Raw genomic sequence first — 17,478 nt, forward strand, 5'->3', positions numbered from 1 at the left:
AAGACATGAATTGTAATTTTGCAATATACAGGTGCATCTCAATAAATTAGAATGTCGTGGAAAAGTTCATTTATTTCAGTAATTCAACTCAAATTGTGAAACTCGTGTATTAAATAAATACAATGCACACAGACTGAAGTAGTTTAAGTCTTTGGTTCTTTTAATTGTGATGATTTTGGCTCACATTTAACAAAAACCCACCAATTCACTATCTCAACAAATTAGAATATGGTGACATGCCAATCAGCTAATCAACTCAAAACACCTGCAAAGGTTTCCTGAGCCTTCAAAATGGTCTCTCAGTTTGGTTCACTAGGCTACACAATCATGGGGAAGACTGCTGATCTGACAGTTGTCCAGAAGACAATCATTGACACCCTTCACAAGGAGGGTAAGCCACAAACATTCATTGCCAAAGAAGCTGGCTGTTCACAGAGTGCTGTATCCAAGCATGTTAACAGAAAGTTGAGTGGAAGGAAAAAGTGTGGAAGAAAAAGATGCACGACCAACCGAGAGAACCGCAGCTTTATGATTGTCAAGCAAAATCGTTTCAAGAATTTGGGTGAACTTCACAAGGAATGGACTGAGGCTGGGGTCAAGGCATCAAGAGCCACCACACACAGACATGTCAAGGAATTTGGCTACAGTTGTCGTATTCCTCTTGTTAAGCCACTCCTGAACCACAGACAACATCAGAGGCGTCTTACCTGGGCTAAGGAGAAGAACTGGACTGTTGCCCAGTGGTCCAAAGTCCTCTTTTCAGATGAGAGCAAGTTTTGTATTTCATTTGGAAACCAAGGTCCTAGAGTCTGGAGGAAGGGTGGAGAAGCTCATAGCCCAAGTTGCTTGAAGTCCAGTGTTAAGTTTCCACAGTCTGTGATGATTTGGGGTGCAATGTCATCTGCTGGTGTTGGTCCATTGTGTTTTTTGAAAACCAAAGTCACTGCACCCGTTTACCAAGAAATTTTGGAGCACTTCATGCTTCCTTCTGCTGATTTTGGCACTTGCCCACACTGCCAAAAGCACCAAAAGTTGGTTAAATGACCATGGTGTTGGTGTGCTTGACTGGCCAGCAAACTCACCAGACCTGAACCCCACAGAGAATCTATGGGGTATTGTCAAGAGGAAAATGAGAAACAAGAGACCAAAAAATGCAGATGAGCTGAAGGCCACTGTCAAAGAAACCTGGGCTTCCATACCACTTCAGCAGTGCCACAAACTGATCACCTCCATGCCACGCCGAATTGAGGCAGTAATTAAAGCAAAAGGAGCCCCTACCAAGAATTGAGTACATATACAGTAAATGAACATACTTTCCAGAAGGCCAACAATTCACTAAAAATGTTTTTTTTATTGGTCTTATGATGTATTCTAATTTTTTGAGATAGTGAATTGGTGGGTTTTTGTTAAATGTGAGCCAAAATCATCACAATTAAAAGAACCAAAGACTTAAACTACTTCAGTCTGTGTGCACTGAATTTATTTAATACACGAGTTTCCCAATTTGCGTTGAATTACTGAAATAAATGAACTTTTCCACGACATTCTAATTTATTGAGATGCACCTGTATGTAGGAAATCATGATCACTCGCATTAAAATGAAGACTCCAGTCATATCAGTAACCTTATAAAATCTGTTTTATTCTACATGGAGAGGGTCCACACATGTTAGAATCACATGACCAGTTGAATATTACTCACTTAATCTCAGTAACTGTCCTGTTATTGGACACTTTCACTCGATTAAAGTAATCATGGCTGACTGTGAATAATAACATTTCTACAATGGCATCTGAAACTGAAAAATGTTGATTTTAAATTATGCTGCATCCAAGCCACTAGGTGTCAGTGTAAGTCCAAGATGACACAAAGACAAAAGTTACTGAGTGTATCTTTAAATAAACAATGGAAAAACTGTGCTTACATTGATGCCAAAAAGAAAAGTACTTACTTTCATTCCTGTCAAGTTCCCTAAATATAATGTAGAAATGAAAATAAAAACTTTTTATAAAACCCGGTGTTTATGTGCTCTCTATCATTTTGTTGCCATAGTGCCATAATCTTCTCTATGTACAAAAGACAAGCCGTCTTACCACTAAATTAGTCTTTCTCATGGGCATCCAATTATTTGACTGTCTAAGATCATTAACAGTCACAGAGTCACCAAAATAATAATACTATTAAGCTAAAAAAAAAAATAAAAAAAATAAAAACATAATATATATTTTAAAAATGCATATACACTTTTAAAAAGCAGGTTCACTCACCCCAGTGAAGTACTTTACACATACTTCCAATGTGCAGTACAAACTAAAATATTACAAATAAACATAAAAACATCATTTATATGGATAAATGTTTTCCTACTGAACAGACTAAATATTCAATTAAACAAATGACAATAAAAGTCAAAGTAATCTCTTCAGTAAACTCTTCAGGCAGTTCACTCCGTCACTGAAATCAATAATTGACACTTCAAATCATTTCTGTGTTGGGACGAACTTCTCCAACCAATCAGACGCCTTCACTCGTATGTACAGCCCACTTGGCGCTATAGTCCCGCCCACTTGGGGCTGCCCTGCCCATTTGTAGGAGATGCTCCGACCTCCGTTTATTTTCCCGCCCTCATTGCGCTGATCTGGCGCCCTCTGCAGGTCTGTACTGTTTACTGCACTCATGCGACACATTAAGAAATCTGCAGAGAAACATTCACACGCCCACTACACTCATGCTCACAAGCATGTAATGTCCATAAGATGTTGGGACATTGCGTTATTCTATAAAAACACTCTACATATTACGGCTACACACCACATTACTTCAGCATTGTGTCCCGCAGCACTTGCACAATAAATAGAAGCAGGCAGCAGCGGGCAACATGTGAAACCCATCGGCTGATTCGTCAGTTAATGCAGTATAAAGGTAAGAAGAAAAATAATAATACATAACATATGGCGATGTCTGACACGGTTCACATAGAAATATTCCGAATTTCACTCCAAGTAATTTGTGTGAATATTTTTAAAAGCGAGTTTCCCAGGAGGACGGATTGGCGAATGTGCCGACTATGCTCGTGCCGTGGCTCCTTTTGTTCGTCTTCAGTTCCTTATGTTATTCAGTGTGTGTCATGAACAGAATTCACACATGAACCGCTGATACAACTCACATTTCTCGTCTGATCGGAATTAAACTCAGTGTCGGAGTGCGCATGAGATATGGCGTGGAGTCTGTAGTAGTAAGTGATTATGATGAAACACACTTTCACCTGTTAGAGATCTGTGCGTTATTTACTTGTGATTCTACATGATCATATTTTTATTATTTAATATTTGAAGAGAAATAGCGGGCTTGGTTACAGCCAGCCACTAACAAACACGAGTACCATGGTAATACCGCGGTTACTATGGTAATGTAATGCAATGCTATACTTTGAGTAGCATGTGGTAGTCATTTAGCAACATGGTGTATTTATATATATATATCAAAGTGCCATCATGGTGCATTTATCCTCTGAGCAACAGTGTTTGACATATTGTAAGTTAGTTTGAAGCTTCTTCAGTCATTGAAGCTAATAGCAAACTATCATTCAGTAAAGTCACTTATTTTGAAGGGATGCTGTGATATAGTGTCTGTAACATGAGCTGGCAACTGAAAGGTTGTAGGTTGGAGCCCCATCATGGTTGATTGATGAATTCTCATCTTTATGGACTTGACCGGGACTCTGACCTCAGGTTCAACTTTACAACACACTAGTAGTGACAGTAACAGTTCAATTTCACTTCATAACACTGATTTCTTCCAGCTCATTACATAGATGATTTTCACAATCTTTCATATACGGTGCAGTTCCTTTGCAATTGTGGCAAAGTGTATTTTTTTTTTTTAATTTGATGAGTGATGAAACTGTATATGCAGGAGCAAACCTGTTTCTGGATTCATTTCTAAGGAAAGACTTGACAGATTATCCAGAAAGCTGTCAAAAGCTCCTCCTAAAACGGTCTACTTGTTCACCAGTTGTTTGTAAAACATCTTGAGGCAAAACACAGTAACTACAGCAACACTGAAACTGAGAAAAATGGCTTCAAAGTGTTTTTGATTGTCCAGTCAAAGGTGGATTATAAAATCTGACCATGGTCTCTAACCATTTTTGAGCCATAGTCAAAGAGTCCTGATGTCAGTCAGAACTCCATTTTAACTACATGTGAAGTGTGTGATGAGGTTACTTTAGATTTGGAGAGTAACTTTTAGCAGCCAAGCGTATTTGGAATTGTGCATGTGTCAAGCACTAGGAAGTGTAATCGAGCTTGAAATCAACCAGAGACTGCAATGTCAAGATGTACAGTGAAAAGGGAGTTATATTTTGATCTGTTCTCACCCAAACTGATTGGAAGAAATCGCATAGAAGAAAAATCCAGATAAGTCGACCACAACAACTGTTCTGGGTCGCTGACAAATAAGGTTGTCTAAGAGAATGAAAATGAAAAATCTTTTACAAATTCAGTTTAAATGACACGTGTTGAGTTCATTTCATACATTTTGAAAAATATTTATTGCATTTTGTAATATTTAATGACTATAAAAATGTCATGTGGTGTAACCATCAAGTAATCTTTCCTTGCACCTTGAATACATGAGTGAACACAACTTAATTATTCATTTCAAAAAAGTTTTCAAACATATTTTTCAAGGTAAAAAAAAAAAAAATATATATATATATATATATACACTATATTGCCAAAAGTATTCGCTCACCCATCCAAATAATTGAATTCAGGTGTTCCAATCACTTCCATGGCCACAGGTGTATAAAATGAAGCACCTAGGCATGCAGACTGATTCTACAAACATTTGTGAAAGAATGGGCCGCTCTCAGGAGCTCAGTGAATTCCAGCGTGGTACTGTGATAGGATGCCACCTGTGCAACAAGTCCAGTCGTGAAATTTCCTCGCTACTAAATATTCCACAGTCAACTGTCAGTGGTATTATAACAAAGTGGAAGCGATTGGGAATGACAGCAACTCAGCCACGAAGTGGTAGGCCACGTAAAATGACAGAGCGGGGTCAGCGGATGCTGAGGCGCATAGTGCGCAGAGGTCGCCAACTTTCTGCAGAGTCAATCGCTACAGACCTCCAAAGTTCATGTGACCTTCAGATTAGCTCAAGAACAGTGCGTAGAGAGCTTCATGGAATGGGTTTCCATGGCCGAGCAGCTGCATCCAAGCCATACATCACCAAGTGCAATGCAAAGCGTCGGATGCAGTGGTGTAAAGCATGCCGCCACTGGACTCTAGAGCAGTGGAGACGCGTTCTCTGGAGTGACGAATCACGCTTCTCCATCTGGCAATCTGATGGACGTGTCTGGGTTTGGCGGTTGCCAGGAGAACGGTACTTGTCTGACTCTATTGTGCCAACTGTGAAGTTTGGTGGAGGGGGGATTATGGTGTAGGGTTGTTTTTCAGGAGCTGGGCTTGGCCCCTTAGTTCCAGTGAAAGGAACTCTGAATGCTTCAGCATACCAAGAGATTTTGGACAATTCCATTCTCCCAACTTTGTGGGAACAGTTTGGGGATGGCCCCTTCCTGTTCCAACATGACTGCGCACCAGTGTACAAAGCAAGGTCCATAAAGACATGGATGAGCGAGTTTGGTGTGGAAGAACTTGACTGGCCTGCACAGAGTCCTGACCTCAACCCGATAGAGCACCTTTGGGATGAATTAGAGCGAAGACTGCGAGCCAGGCCTTCTCGTCCAACATCAGTGTCTGACCTCACAAATGCGCTTCTGGAAGAATGGTCAAAAATTCCCATAAACACACTCCTAAACCTTGTGGAAAGCCTTCCCAGAAGAGTTGAAGCTGTTATAGCTGCAAAGGCTGGGCCGACGTCATATTAAACCCTATGGATTAAGAATGGGATGTCACTTAAATTCATATGCGTCTAAAGGCAGATGAGCGAATACTTTTGGCAATATAGTGTATATATATATATATTATATATATATATATATTTTTTTTTTTTCTTCTTGAAAACAATGAATATACTAAATGTCAGCACTCTTTGGAACTCATCCCATCCAATCAGATTAGTGGACCAGAAGTAACTGCTGTATAATATATGCACTCTCTTTTTTGCTGTCTTCACAGATGTAAGCTGGAGCTCTTCCTGTAGCGTCAACAGAGAGCATGGGGCTGGACATTGACGTCAAGACCTTCTGCCACAACCTTCGGGCAACCAAACCCCCTTACGAGTGCCCGGTGGAGAGCTGCCGTAAAGTCTACAAAAGCTACAGCGGCATTGAATACCACCTGTACCATTACGACCACGATAACCCGCCTCCGCCCCAGAGCACCCCTCAGAAGAAGCGAAAAGGTCGCCCGCCACGGGCCTTCTTGATAGGTTTGGGCGATGGCCCCGATTCCAGTATGTGCTCTGGGATTACAGTGCAAGGGACGACGCCGGGTAGCCCGGCTGAGTTCTCTGAACGCTCTCACTCGCCCGTGAAAGAGACGATGACCTACGCAGAGGCCCAGCGCATGGTGGAACTGGAGATCCGCGGGCGAGTCCATCGCATTAGCATTTTCGAGAACCTGGATGTGCTCTCGGAGGAGGACAGCGGAGCTGAAGATGCCCCGTCCTCTGGAATGGGTGGCTCGACGGTGTGTAATGGGGGTGGCAGTGAGGGTGGGGTGATTGGTAAGGACAGACTGGACGCTTCTGCAGCAAATGGGGAGAAAGGGCCTCAGAAAACAGGCAAACACAAGAATAAAGAGAAGAAGAAGGACAGCAGCTCACATCATCACATAAGCACGAGCGGGCCAGCCGTCAAGCTGCCTGAGGTGGTGTTTAGAGAGCTGGATCAGGACAGACCCGACGCCCCCCCTCGACCCACATCTTACTACAGGTACGGTTCTGTTTGCATAAGATATTAATTACTAGAAAAATTACACTGTATTAAAAGTACAACTAGGTTATTCCATGTCAAATCAACCAAATTTCAGATACGTCCCTGGCTGACATTTTTGATTTTCTTAATAGTTTTTCTGAAGAAAGGTACACAAATGATGGGGAAAGCCAAAATATTACATGCCATGATTCAACCCATAGAATTCAAAGAGTTATTAGTGAAAACGTAAATGTTCTATAGTGCCACCTAGTGGAAGATGGATGTTTGTGTACAATCTTCAGTGGTGGTGGTGGTGGGGTGATTTGGGACCACCCCTCCAAGTTTGGGATCCTTATGATTTATGGTAGGATTTAGGGCAGAAAAAGAATAAGAAAATCAGTACAAATACAAATTTGGACCCCTAATGATGCATTCCAGGGCTTTGCTGATATACATTTCTGAAAACTAGATATAGCCATTATACTAACTGAAGAGCCACGTCTGTCACTTCTTGAAAAATTAGATTTTTACATTATTGTTCTCATACAAATAAATAAAGGTACATTTCTAGTTTCAACATTATTTGAAATTCAGACCTTTTTTTTATTTGACAAGAAAAACTAGCTTCATATCATGTGATCAACATTTGGTTTTTAATCAATGTAAATGGGTAAAAAAACAAAAAAACAATTTTGTTGGATGGAGCCACATTGAGTGCCCAATATCTCTGGGATTTAACCATATAGGGCCTTAAAAATGAAGATACAAAAAAGGAAAGTTTGTTCAGAGCCACAATCTAAAATTATTTTTAAGAACTTTTTAATACTTCTGAAGTTATAGGTACACCAACTTGTAAAAAAGTGTTTTTTTCCCACAACAAGAGGTGCTGAAGTCAACAGATTTGATAGTAAAAAAAAATAATCAAAAACAGCATTTTGCGCCGGAGACCTCTGGTTGAGTTGACAGAATGGCCGTACAGATATTTTTGAAATGTTTGTGAAAAATCTAAATATAGGGGTGATTAATGAATGCAGTCAGTTTTACTTGACAACATTTTTTTTGAACACGCTAAATATCCCAAGTTATATCACCTCAGCTCCCAGGGGATTATGGGATCGTAAAGTGTCCAGTTGATCTGCACTTCTGAATCTCTCTGGAAATAGTAGGTCATCTGGGTATTTCTTGGAAGTACTACTCCATTGGCATACTGTTTTTGGCATACTGTATAGTAGGGAAATATGGATGTGGCATGGCGGGGGCGTGGTCATGTGTCTGTCAGCAGGAGAGGGAGAGCGATAAGGCTCGTCACCTGGGCTGTGAGTACTCTAACACCTGTCTCTCATTATAGTGATGGTGAAGGGAGACCTGATAAGGCACGCCAGAGCGTCAGTGTGAGAGAGAGACGCACGCGGCCACGCTGCACATTTGTTTATGTTGGTTTTAATTTAACCATTAAACTTTGTTTACTGTTCAGCCGGTTCTCGCCTCCTCCTCGCCCGTAGACAGACACATGACCATGCCCCCCCATGCCACAGTGGATGTTTGGGTGCAGTCAACAACTGTTTTCAAGCACTGTTTCCTAAAAAATCCCTGTCTTCTATTGGTTGATAAGAAGATAGTCCCATCCCAAACTCACGGCATTGGTTGAGCCAGTGTTGGTTATGTGTTTTAGTGTTTACACGTTTGAGGGAAATCAGCCTACAAATGACTTGCTTAAAGCTGACTCTCAGAAATTCATGCTACAATTTGAGATTGAAAAAAAAAAAAACGATTTCAAAGAGAAAAAAAATGCAACAACTGCAGCCTTTCTAAAAATCTTGCCAATAGTTAATGCTGTAATTTAATGCTGGTTAACATAATAAAGGTTATTGTAATAATTGAGAAACACAGAGATGCTTTGTAGAGTAAATTTTTATCTTTCACGTCTTGGTCAAACAACCTCTTCAAAAGTATGGAACACCAAGTCATTATGGAAATAAAATGGCTTGTAAACACAGTTTAGTGGTGACTTGATGTCTCCTTGACCTCCTGTCAGGTACATTGATAAGTCTGCTGAGGAGTTGGATGAGGAGGTGGAGTATGATATCGATGAGGAAGACTACATCTGGCTGGACATCATGAATGACAGGCGTCGATCTGACGGTGTGGCACCCATCCCACAGGAGGTGTTTGAGTATCTGATGGACCGACTGGAAAAAGAGTCTTACTTTGAGAGCCACAACAAGGTGAGAGGAGTCTGATGAGTGCTGTTCTTTAAGTCAGTCATCACTGTTACTATGGCTAGCACTGTTAGTGAATTGAACAAGAACCAACCATAAATATTAAACTTCAGCTCACCCCACAGTGCCCACACTGTTTGTGCAACAGACTTGACTGATGCCTCAAATCGCTTGTTGAGAGGTGCGCTGTTACTTTATTAGCAGTTACACTTAAGATTTTTGCCTGATGAAATGGGTTATTCTCATAGACTTACATTAAAGGAGGGACCGGAGTCATACTGAATGGCAATTATTATTATTTATGTGGTAAAATGTATATATATGCAATAAATCATCATCTGTTCAAACTAAAACAATATGATTAGCTGAGTTTTGAACCCTTGTACTCTTGCACCAGAGTCGAATTCTATCTAAAGACTAGAATACTGTAGAGACTTGGGGAGTAGGATCTTTTGACTTGGGCCAAAAATTCTACTAATAAACACCCTAGCAACTGCATGGCAACGCCCTAGCAACCAATCTTAAAGGCATTTTCACACCAAACATGACGCGATTATGAGAGGCAAAGCAAACGTTCGCCTTTAGCACATTCATGCCTTTACAATAGGTGGTGCTAATCAACAAGCAGTTTTACCCCGGTACAGTAGGTGGCTTAACGCACCTTTCAGCTGGTCTGCACATCACCGGGTGAGAAGAAACCATTTGACAAGTTTGCTAAACAAACAAGAAAAGCAAGCGATTCTCTAGTGTGCAGATTGAAAAAATAAAACTGATTTCTCTACAAGCTGCAGCAGTGATGACGAGTGTGTTGTTGATTTGCTCAATGAGAAAGAAAACTTTCGAGACACTTCACAAACTATTTCAGTTCACCAGCTGGACAAGTTGACTGGCAGTATTGTCATGTAGATACAGTCTGAGGGGTGATTAGAAAGAATCGATTGTAAAAAATGGTTTAACGGTTAAAACATATTATCATTTGGAACATTATTAATAATATGCCACTGTAAGCATACTGTTTATTCTTGTGTTAAGTGCATTTGTTTAAAATCACTGCATAATGCACACTCATATAATGACTGTTAAAACAAATGTTTAAAACAAACGTTTGACTATCTTATTGCCATGTATTTCTACTTGTTATATTTGCTCAAAACCCTGCATGTTACTTATTAAATATGATTACATTTATATGCTCTGTGGGATTGTAAATTTAAGTGTAACTATAAGATCAGGTGGTCTACTGTCTTTCATGTAACACCACATGAAAAAACTAAAGTGTTGCACATTGTATTGGGCTTGATGACTGCAGCGCAAAACTGATGCTCCCGATCTTCTACAATAAAGAATCCTGCTGAAGCTTTACACGAGTCTCCTGGTCTTCTCTGAGAGTTTCCAACAGCACCAAGAGTGCAAGCAATAAAACACAGATCTCACCCCACAAAACCCATCTTCAGTCCCACCCATTATTAGGTACTTTAATACTGCTAACGACTATTAAAAATAGCACAGCAATAACAATTTTGTTTTTGGTATTCAAAGGCATACAGTGCACTGCAAGTCACAGCGTTTGTATTAATATTAATATTTGCCGAAGAAAAACACTTATGATCCGTAAAGTTGTTTAAATAAAAAGTGATACAAAGGGAAAGATGGCCCAATATATATTATATTAGAGATTTAAGAGAACTCAAGTAAGATTAAATGCAAAGGCCAAACAATGCAGCAATATGGAATAAATTATGAAGACAATCCACATAAGATCAGATAATTTTTAAAGGGGATGCAAGGCAGTGATGCAGCAATATTATTTACATGTTAAGAGAACCCATGTGAGAACAAAATCTTTCAGTTTTTAAGGCATTTGATACAAGTGAAATAAACATCCTGACTGCTGGTTCAGGATTTCTTCCTCGAGTTACTTCAGCGTTTAATGTTGATGGTCAAAACAGCTTTCTGTGCTTTAGCGTCATCAGTTGGTTTGGTACTGGTAACTGCAATGGCTTCTGACGTGATCTACAGCTTATGTACATGTATTACTAATCAGGACCTTTCTTCGCCAGGTGAAGAAAAAAATCAACAAACACCTTGAAAACAAAACAAAAAAAAACATTTTGTCACTGCGCGATTCGGCGCATATGTTCGCTCCAGGTGAGAATGGCTCGCTAGGAATCTATTGTTTTGATTCAAAATGTTGATTGCAGTGAGAAATCATGCCGAACATTGGCTTTTGGTGTGCAGAGGCCTTAACACTGAAGCAACATCATGGTAATGTGCCAAAAAACCCTCAGAACACCTTAGTAACCTGATAGCAACACGCTGACAACAGCACCGCATTGTGGAGGCGAGTTTTGCACAGGCAAACGGCACTCATATTTTCCGCAGAAAATTCAATAATTTTGAAAATTCAAAATACAGATCCAGTTTTAAATGCAAAACAAAAATTAAATTACGACTGTCAATTTAATTGGTTCATTTAGTGCAGGGGTGTCAAACTCAGTTCCTGGAGGGCCACAACCCTACAGAGTTTAGCTCCAGCCTTGTACTAACATGCCTCCTTGTTATCTTCAAGCACTCCTGAAGACCTTATTTAGCTGCTTCAGGTGTGTTTATGTAGGGTTAGAGCTAAATTCTGCTGGACTGTGGCCCTCCAGGAACTGAGTTTGACACCTGTGATTTCGTGTAATTAATTAAATAAAAAAATAAAGCGTAAAGAATTAATCCTAACCAGCACAAAAATTCTGTAGTAAAGGTACGTATTTCCCTCCCATCAGAGCAGTGTAAGCTTGAAGTACATGTAACTTTGTGTTTTTACAAGACTTGTCAGCAGGGGGCAGTCAGTGGACCTCAACAAACCTCACAAGCAGCAGCGCAGAAACAGAATAAGAGCTGCACACGCAGGACATGTTCTTGACAGCTGGATGAAACAATTGAATTCAGGATCTCCAGACGCAATTTTCAACTACTTTTAACTTGACACAGACACGGTGTCCTAAAAAACATGTTTTTTACTGTAAAAACCAGAAAGATGCTGCAAAAGCGTCCGTCTGACTCATATGTACATAGAGAGACAATTAAAATAGCGCAGACGGAATGCAAGAACATGTCCTGTGAGAACACACAAGATTGACGAACTCTATTGCAAAATGAATTGCTGTCGACTGTAGGCTTATATTCAATGATATTTGACTTGAACAATATATTGACTTCTAAAGGCACTTATCTTAAACAAAAATGCAAAACACTTAAATCTGAATAATTAGATTTAATATATATTATATATTTAATTATTTGAATCATTGTGTAGTTAAATGCATTATCTTTATTTGGGGGCCTTTATCAGCAAATAATGATATATGCGATTAATTGTGATCAATTCGATTAATTAATTGTCATGTAATTCATTTGATTAAAAATTGTAATCGATTGACTGCCCTAAAATGTTTATTTTAAAACGGAAAAATTAAAAGTGATTCTGATTGTTTTATACTTTAATTTAATGTCAGAACATCATGACTGTAACCACCCCATGATTTAAAATACATTCATTAGTGAAACTGGTATACACACAAAAAAATCCTCCAAAGATGTGACTGATATCGTAGGCATTTGCGTTGTCACATACACAGACCTTTGATTGACCGTAATAATCAACCGTTCTCTCTCTCTCTGCAGAGTGACCCGAGCTCTCTGATTGATGAAGATGCCGTGTGCTGTATCTGTAACGATGGAGAGTGTCAGAACAGTAATGTCATCCTGTTCTGTGACATGTGTAATCTGGCCGTGCATCAGGAGTGTTACGGGGTTCCTTACATCCCTGAGGGCCAGTGGCTGTGTCGACGCTGCCTGCAGTCACCCTCCAGAGCCGTGGACTGTGCCCTGTGCCCTAATAAGGGCGGGGCTTTCAAACAGACCGATGACGCCCGCTGGGCACATGTAGTGTGTGCACTCTGGATCCCGGAGGTGAGTGTGATGTGTGAGTGTGATTGATATAGGGGTTGCAGGTATTGAATGTAGGGTTTTAGTCTCGCGTAGACCACGCAAAGGTCTGGGCTCTATACCAGCTTAAGTTGGCTAAGGACCACCTATTTAGACAGGAAGAGGCCATCTGACTGACTTGTAAAGCGACCAGTCGCAGTTCGTTTTGTTCAACGTCACGTGTAGGGGCGGGTAAATCTAACAACGTTGTCGCAACAATAACAGACCGGCGTGCAACCTGTTCATCTGGCGTGCAAGTTCATTCAAGATTGGGATGACAGATAATTCAAATAATGGTGTGACAGTCTCCGAAAAAGGTTGTATTACAAAAATGATGTCTACCAAATCCAATCCATTTAATGGAAGTAAAATCAAATTACACATACAAAAACCACATTTTTGTATATAGTATTTTGTATATAGTTTTTGTATAGATAATCTTTAAAAGGTATTTTACTGAATTATTTAGATCACTCTGGCTCCATTTAATCTTTTTCACTGGACACACTGGATGGTTAATCCATCTCAAGTGGTCCAACATTGGTTGCTTGACCAATTTTAATTTTCCTATTTTTATTTTTTGTATTTTTTGTATTGGTATTGCAAAACCACCAGTTTTTTATTTTACTTGGTTTAACCACGGCGGCCATCTTTGTGTCATGGCGCATGACAAATTTTGGTTATACAGATGTTTGCAGAAACCTCAGTGTCACAGCTCAGGATGGTCCTAGCTCCTTGGAACAAAAACTGATTTCTACAGCATATTACAACACAGCAAAAAAGCCAGTGTACATTTGAGTCAGATTTAACACTCCTGAAATGTATATATGACTCCCTCCATTTTGGAGTTAAAATAACACCAGTGTCAAATATGCACATTACTCACAGAGTACATTTTAACACTGTGAGAGTTACACCCAACAGCAGTGTAAGTATAACCCTTCAAAGTGTTATCTTCCTCCACTAGTGTTAAAATATACACCCTTGTAGGGTTAAATACACACCTGCAATGTGCTAATATATCAACAATTACTTTTTTCTGTATTATTAATTTGTGTGAGATACAAGTAACAATGATGAGAAACATATGTAGAAAAAAAAGTTATTTTTATTTATGAAGTCAAATTTGCTTTCCGAGAGAAAAGGAATCTTTTCAGAGATAAAAGCAATACATTCAACAATCTGCAATTTGCAAACAAACATTCAAATCCATAACTTCTGTTCTGACAAATCAGAAATTAGTGCAAGAATATAAAACAGTATATAAAAACTGCACAATATCAAATATAAAAAAACAAACATTAAACATGTTTTTAACTCATAGCTAAGGTTTTCTGAAAAAGGGCAGCTTATCCACTCTTTTAACAGAGAAAAACATTCTCAAACATAATTTTTTTACATGGTAAGCATGAACAAGCCCTTATAAAAGCAACAATACTATTCTTTTACAAATAAAAGCAGTCAAGTGTCCATTCGATTGGATTGAATTTGTAAATACATTTTACATTCATGGTAAAAATTACATTTTTATCTTGTCTGCTCTCCAACAAATCAGAAATTGGTGCATGAAGATTAAAGATCTTCATGCACAAAACAATGCACTGGAACAATATACAAATATGGTTCTTCAAAACCATATGATGCTTGCAAATCAAATGGTCTGAAACAAGGAAGATCCTCTACTCTTGACAGACCAAAAACGTTCTGTTCTCTGACATGGTAAGCATGAAGGTGCTCAACAAAACCAACAGTTTCAAAGTCTTTAGTCACCAAAAAGTTTTGGTCATCTATTAGAACAATTTCAGTAATTTTACTGAAAACTGGTAGTTCAATCTCCATTTTACTGCAAATCAGTAGGTCATGATGATATTCAGTTCCAGAATGTCTTATCCATGAAGCTACTGTGATGTCACCATCCCAAAAATGTGGATACTTTTCAAGAATAATGTCATTTGAGACCGATACTGATTTTAGAGGGGGAATTCACCGATTACCGATATGGTGACTGATGTAGCTAATTTTTGAGCTGGAATGAAAACAGACCTTTTCTATGTGGATTTTTCACCGATATGACTATGCAAAGGTACTCAGAAGGCTGCTTTCTTAAACAAATAGTTTTATCAAAGAATATTTGACATTATTATTATAATACATTGTCAACAAATTCTAAAAATGAACACTAAGAAAATAAAAAATAAATAAAAATACATTAAATAGCTAAATTAACATCAGTACTGTATGTTTAGTATCAGTCAAATGCTGACCATTAAAATAAAGAATAAATTAAAATAAAATAAATAGCTACATAAACATCAGTACTGTTTAGTATCAGTCAAATGCTGACCATTTAAATAAAGAATAAATTAAAATAAAATAAATAGCTAAATAAACATCAGGGGCCGGTTGCACCAGCTATACGTAGGTTACAACTTATCCTAGTTGTGGTATAAATGGGCACTAAGTCACAATTTATGCTCTACTAAATATTTGAGCGTTGCACCATCAAACTTAGGTAGAACGTAACCCTACGTATAAACTAAATATTTACGGAATCTTCCAACCAGGAGTAACTGATGGAATAAAAAAGCAGACTCAATTAATGACATCAATGAGCTCATGTTTTGGTTGACAGGCTTCAATCCTTTCAACATACAGTAGGATGTTGACATTTACACTCGTTTACATTTACGAAAGAAAGAAAAAAACTTGCTTTTAAGCGGCTCTTCAGTATGAAACCGATCTAACGGTGCAGTTTTCAAGGTGCGTCGCCCAGTGTCAAGTTTAAACACATTCAAAATATATATATATACATAAAGGATATTAAAATGAATAAATGTCTATTTTTCCAGCCTGTTGTATTAGTATTTATTTATCACCCCTCAATTATTTTAGATACAGTTCCTATATATTATTATTTACACAGGGCAAATATACTATTTATATTTAAATATACTTTTATTACGTATCCTATTTTAATGTCTGGAAACCCAGACTTTTAAATATTACATTTTATAAATGCAATGACTGGAATTGTTCAGTTGAAGGGGGTACCAAACTGTGAATCCTGAACAAAACAGTTTGATGAATACATGTTTACACGCTGACAAGGTATGAAAGTAGCTATGTGGTTAGCTAGTTAGCTGTAAGCTCGTTGCCACGGAGAGTAAAAGATTTATTTACTTTACAGCATTGTGTCTCACCAACTAAGTAACAGCGAAGCATGAAATCAACACTCACCACACACAATCCACCACCGCACTGTTGTCTGCTGAGCTGCAAAAAGATGCTCTGATGTTTACCTTTCATTCTGCTACATTACTGACTGCACTGACAAACTAAAGCTGGCTAACAGCAAACAGACATGAGTGACATGGTAGTCAGGTACAAGGTTAACGTTATATTAGTTATATAAAATGATGGGGTCATTTTTTTATTAACTTTCCAGTATGTATTAACTAGTTAGCAATTTAACAAGAAGAGATCTCCTCAAATCCACACCGTTTAACCCCGCCCTGTCTGCAGAGCCACCGTCAGTTCAGCTCTGTAAACAATAGAGTCGGAGCGCGCTCTGCTGGACAAACTACACAATGACACCAATTCTAAAGCATTGTTTTCTGCATTATATGTTCTGAAAAAAAGTTTTCATATCGGTAAAATATACGTGATACCGATATATTGGTGAAAGTCTAATATCGGCCGATAAAAACACAGTATGGCCAATCCTCAACCTCTAGAGTTGGTACACTTTCCCAGTGATAAGCAATTGCATACTGGTGTTTTAATGCAAGAGACTTTGTGGTGTTTTTGAAATTTTTTTTATCCTGTTTTTTAAAAACTTGTGTTTAGCTTCAAAGCGCATTGCCCGTACATGTACTAATGGACCAATCTTGCGTATGTAACGCGGATAATGTAACATGCAATAGTGTTTTGGAATCAAATTCTTGTGTGGCTATAACTCTGAAGAGACTATGATGATCTACAATAAGGTGTTTGAGATAGTAGGTCATACCTTCTGTTACTACAGGAGAAAACACTGTTAATGATCTGCAATAACAAAAGTAGGAAGTTCCAGTGTTTGTTTACCTCATCAACAATGTCTCCAAATATCAGAGGAATGGCTGATTTTTTTTTTTTTTTTTTTTTTTACCTTTCCAAGTAGCCATAATTGAAAAAATAAATTCTGTTACAAATCTCTTGTCTTGATATAATGCCAGAGAGATATTCAATCTCATATTGTCCAACGCCCTCAAGGATATCATACATTATATCTGGAGCGTAATTGTCACAAATATGAAAATATTGCAAGTCATTGAGCAGACGTGTGTTTAATGGCGAATAATGCAGTAATGTTAGGATCAGCAAACAAATCTGCATAGTGCTGTTCTTGTAAACTTTGTTTCGTA

The 17,478-nt window shown here is 38.5% G+C and overlaps 1 protein-coding gene across 2 annotated transcripts in view; it reads left to right on the plus strand.

Moving 5' to 3' along the window:
• Positions 1-3,092: 3,092 nt before the first annotated feature.
• LOC127414897 (peregrin-like) overlaps positions 3,093-17,478 on the plus strand; it is a 72,515-nt gene continuing 58,129 nt past the window's right edge. For both annotated transcript variants that reach the window (XM_051653272.1, XM_051653273.1), the window contains exons 1-4: positions 3,093-3,236; positions 6,142-6,899; positions 8,917-9,106; positions 12,773-13,060. In XM_051653272.1, the coding sequence (XP_051509232.1) occupies positions 6,181-6,899; positions 8,917-9,106; positions 12,773-13,060 (1,197 nt within the window). In that variant the 5' untranslated portion in view covers positions 3,093-3,236; positions 6,142-6,180. The remainder of the gene's footprint in view (positions 3,237-6,141; positions 6,900-8,916; positions 9,107-12,772; positions 13,061-17,478) is intronic.

This window comes from Myxocyprinus asiaticus, chromosome 24 (genome assembly GCF_019703515.2).
Source record: "Myxocyprinus asiaticus isolate MX2 ecotype Aquarium Trade chromosome 24, UBuf_Myxa_2, whole genome shotgun sequence".
In the NCBI taxonomy this organism is placed as follows: domain Eukaryota; kingdom Metazoa; phylum Chordata; class Actinopteri; order Cypriniformes; family Catostomidae; genus Myxocyprinus; species Myxocyprinus asiaticus.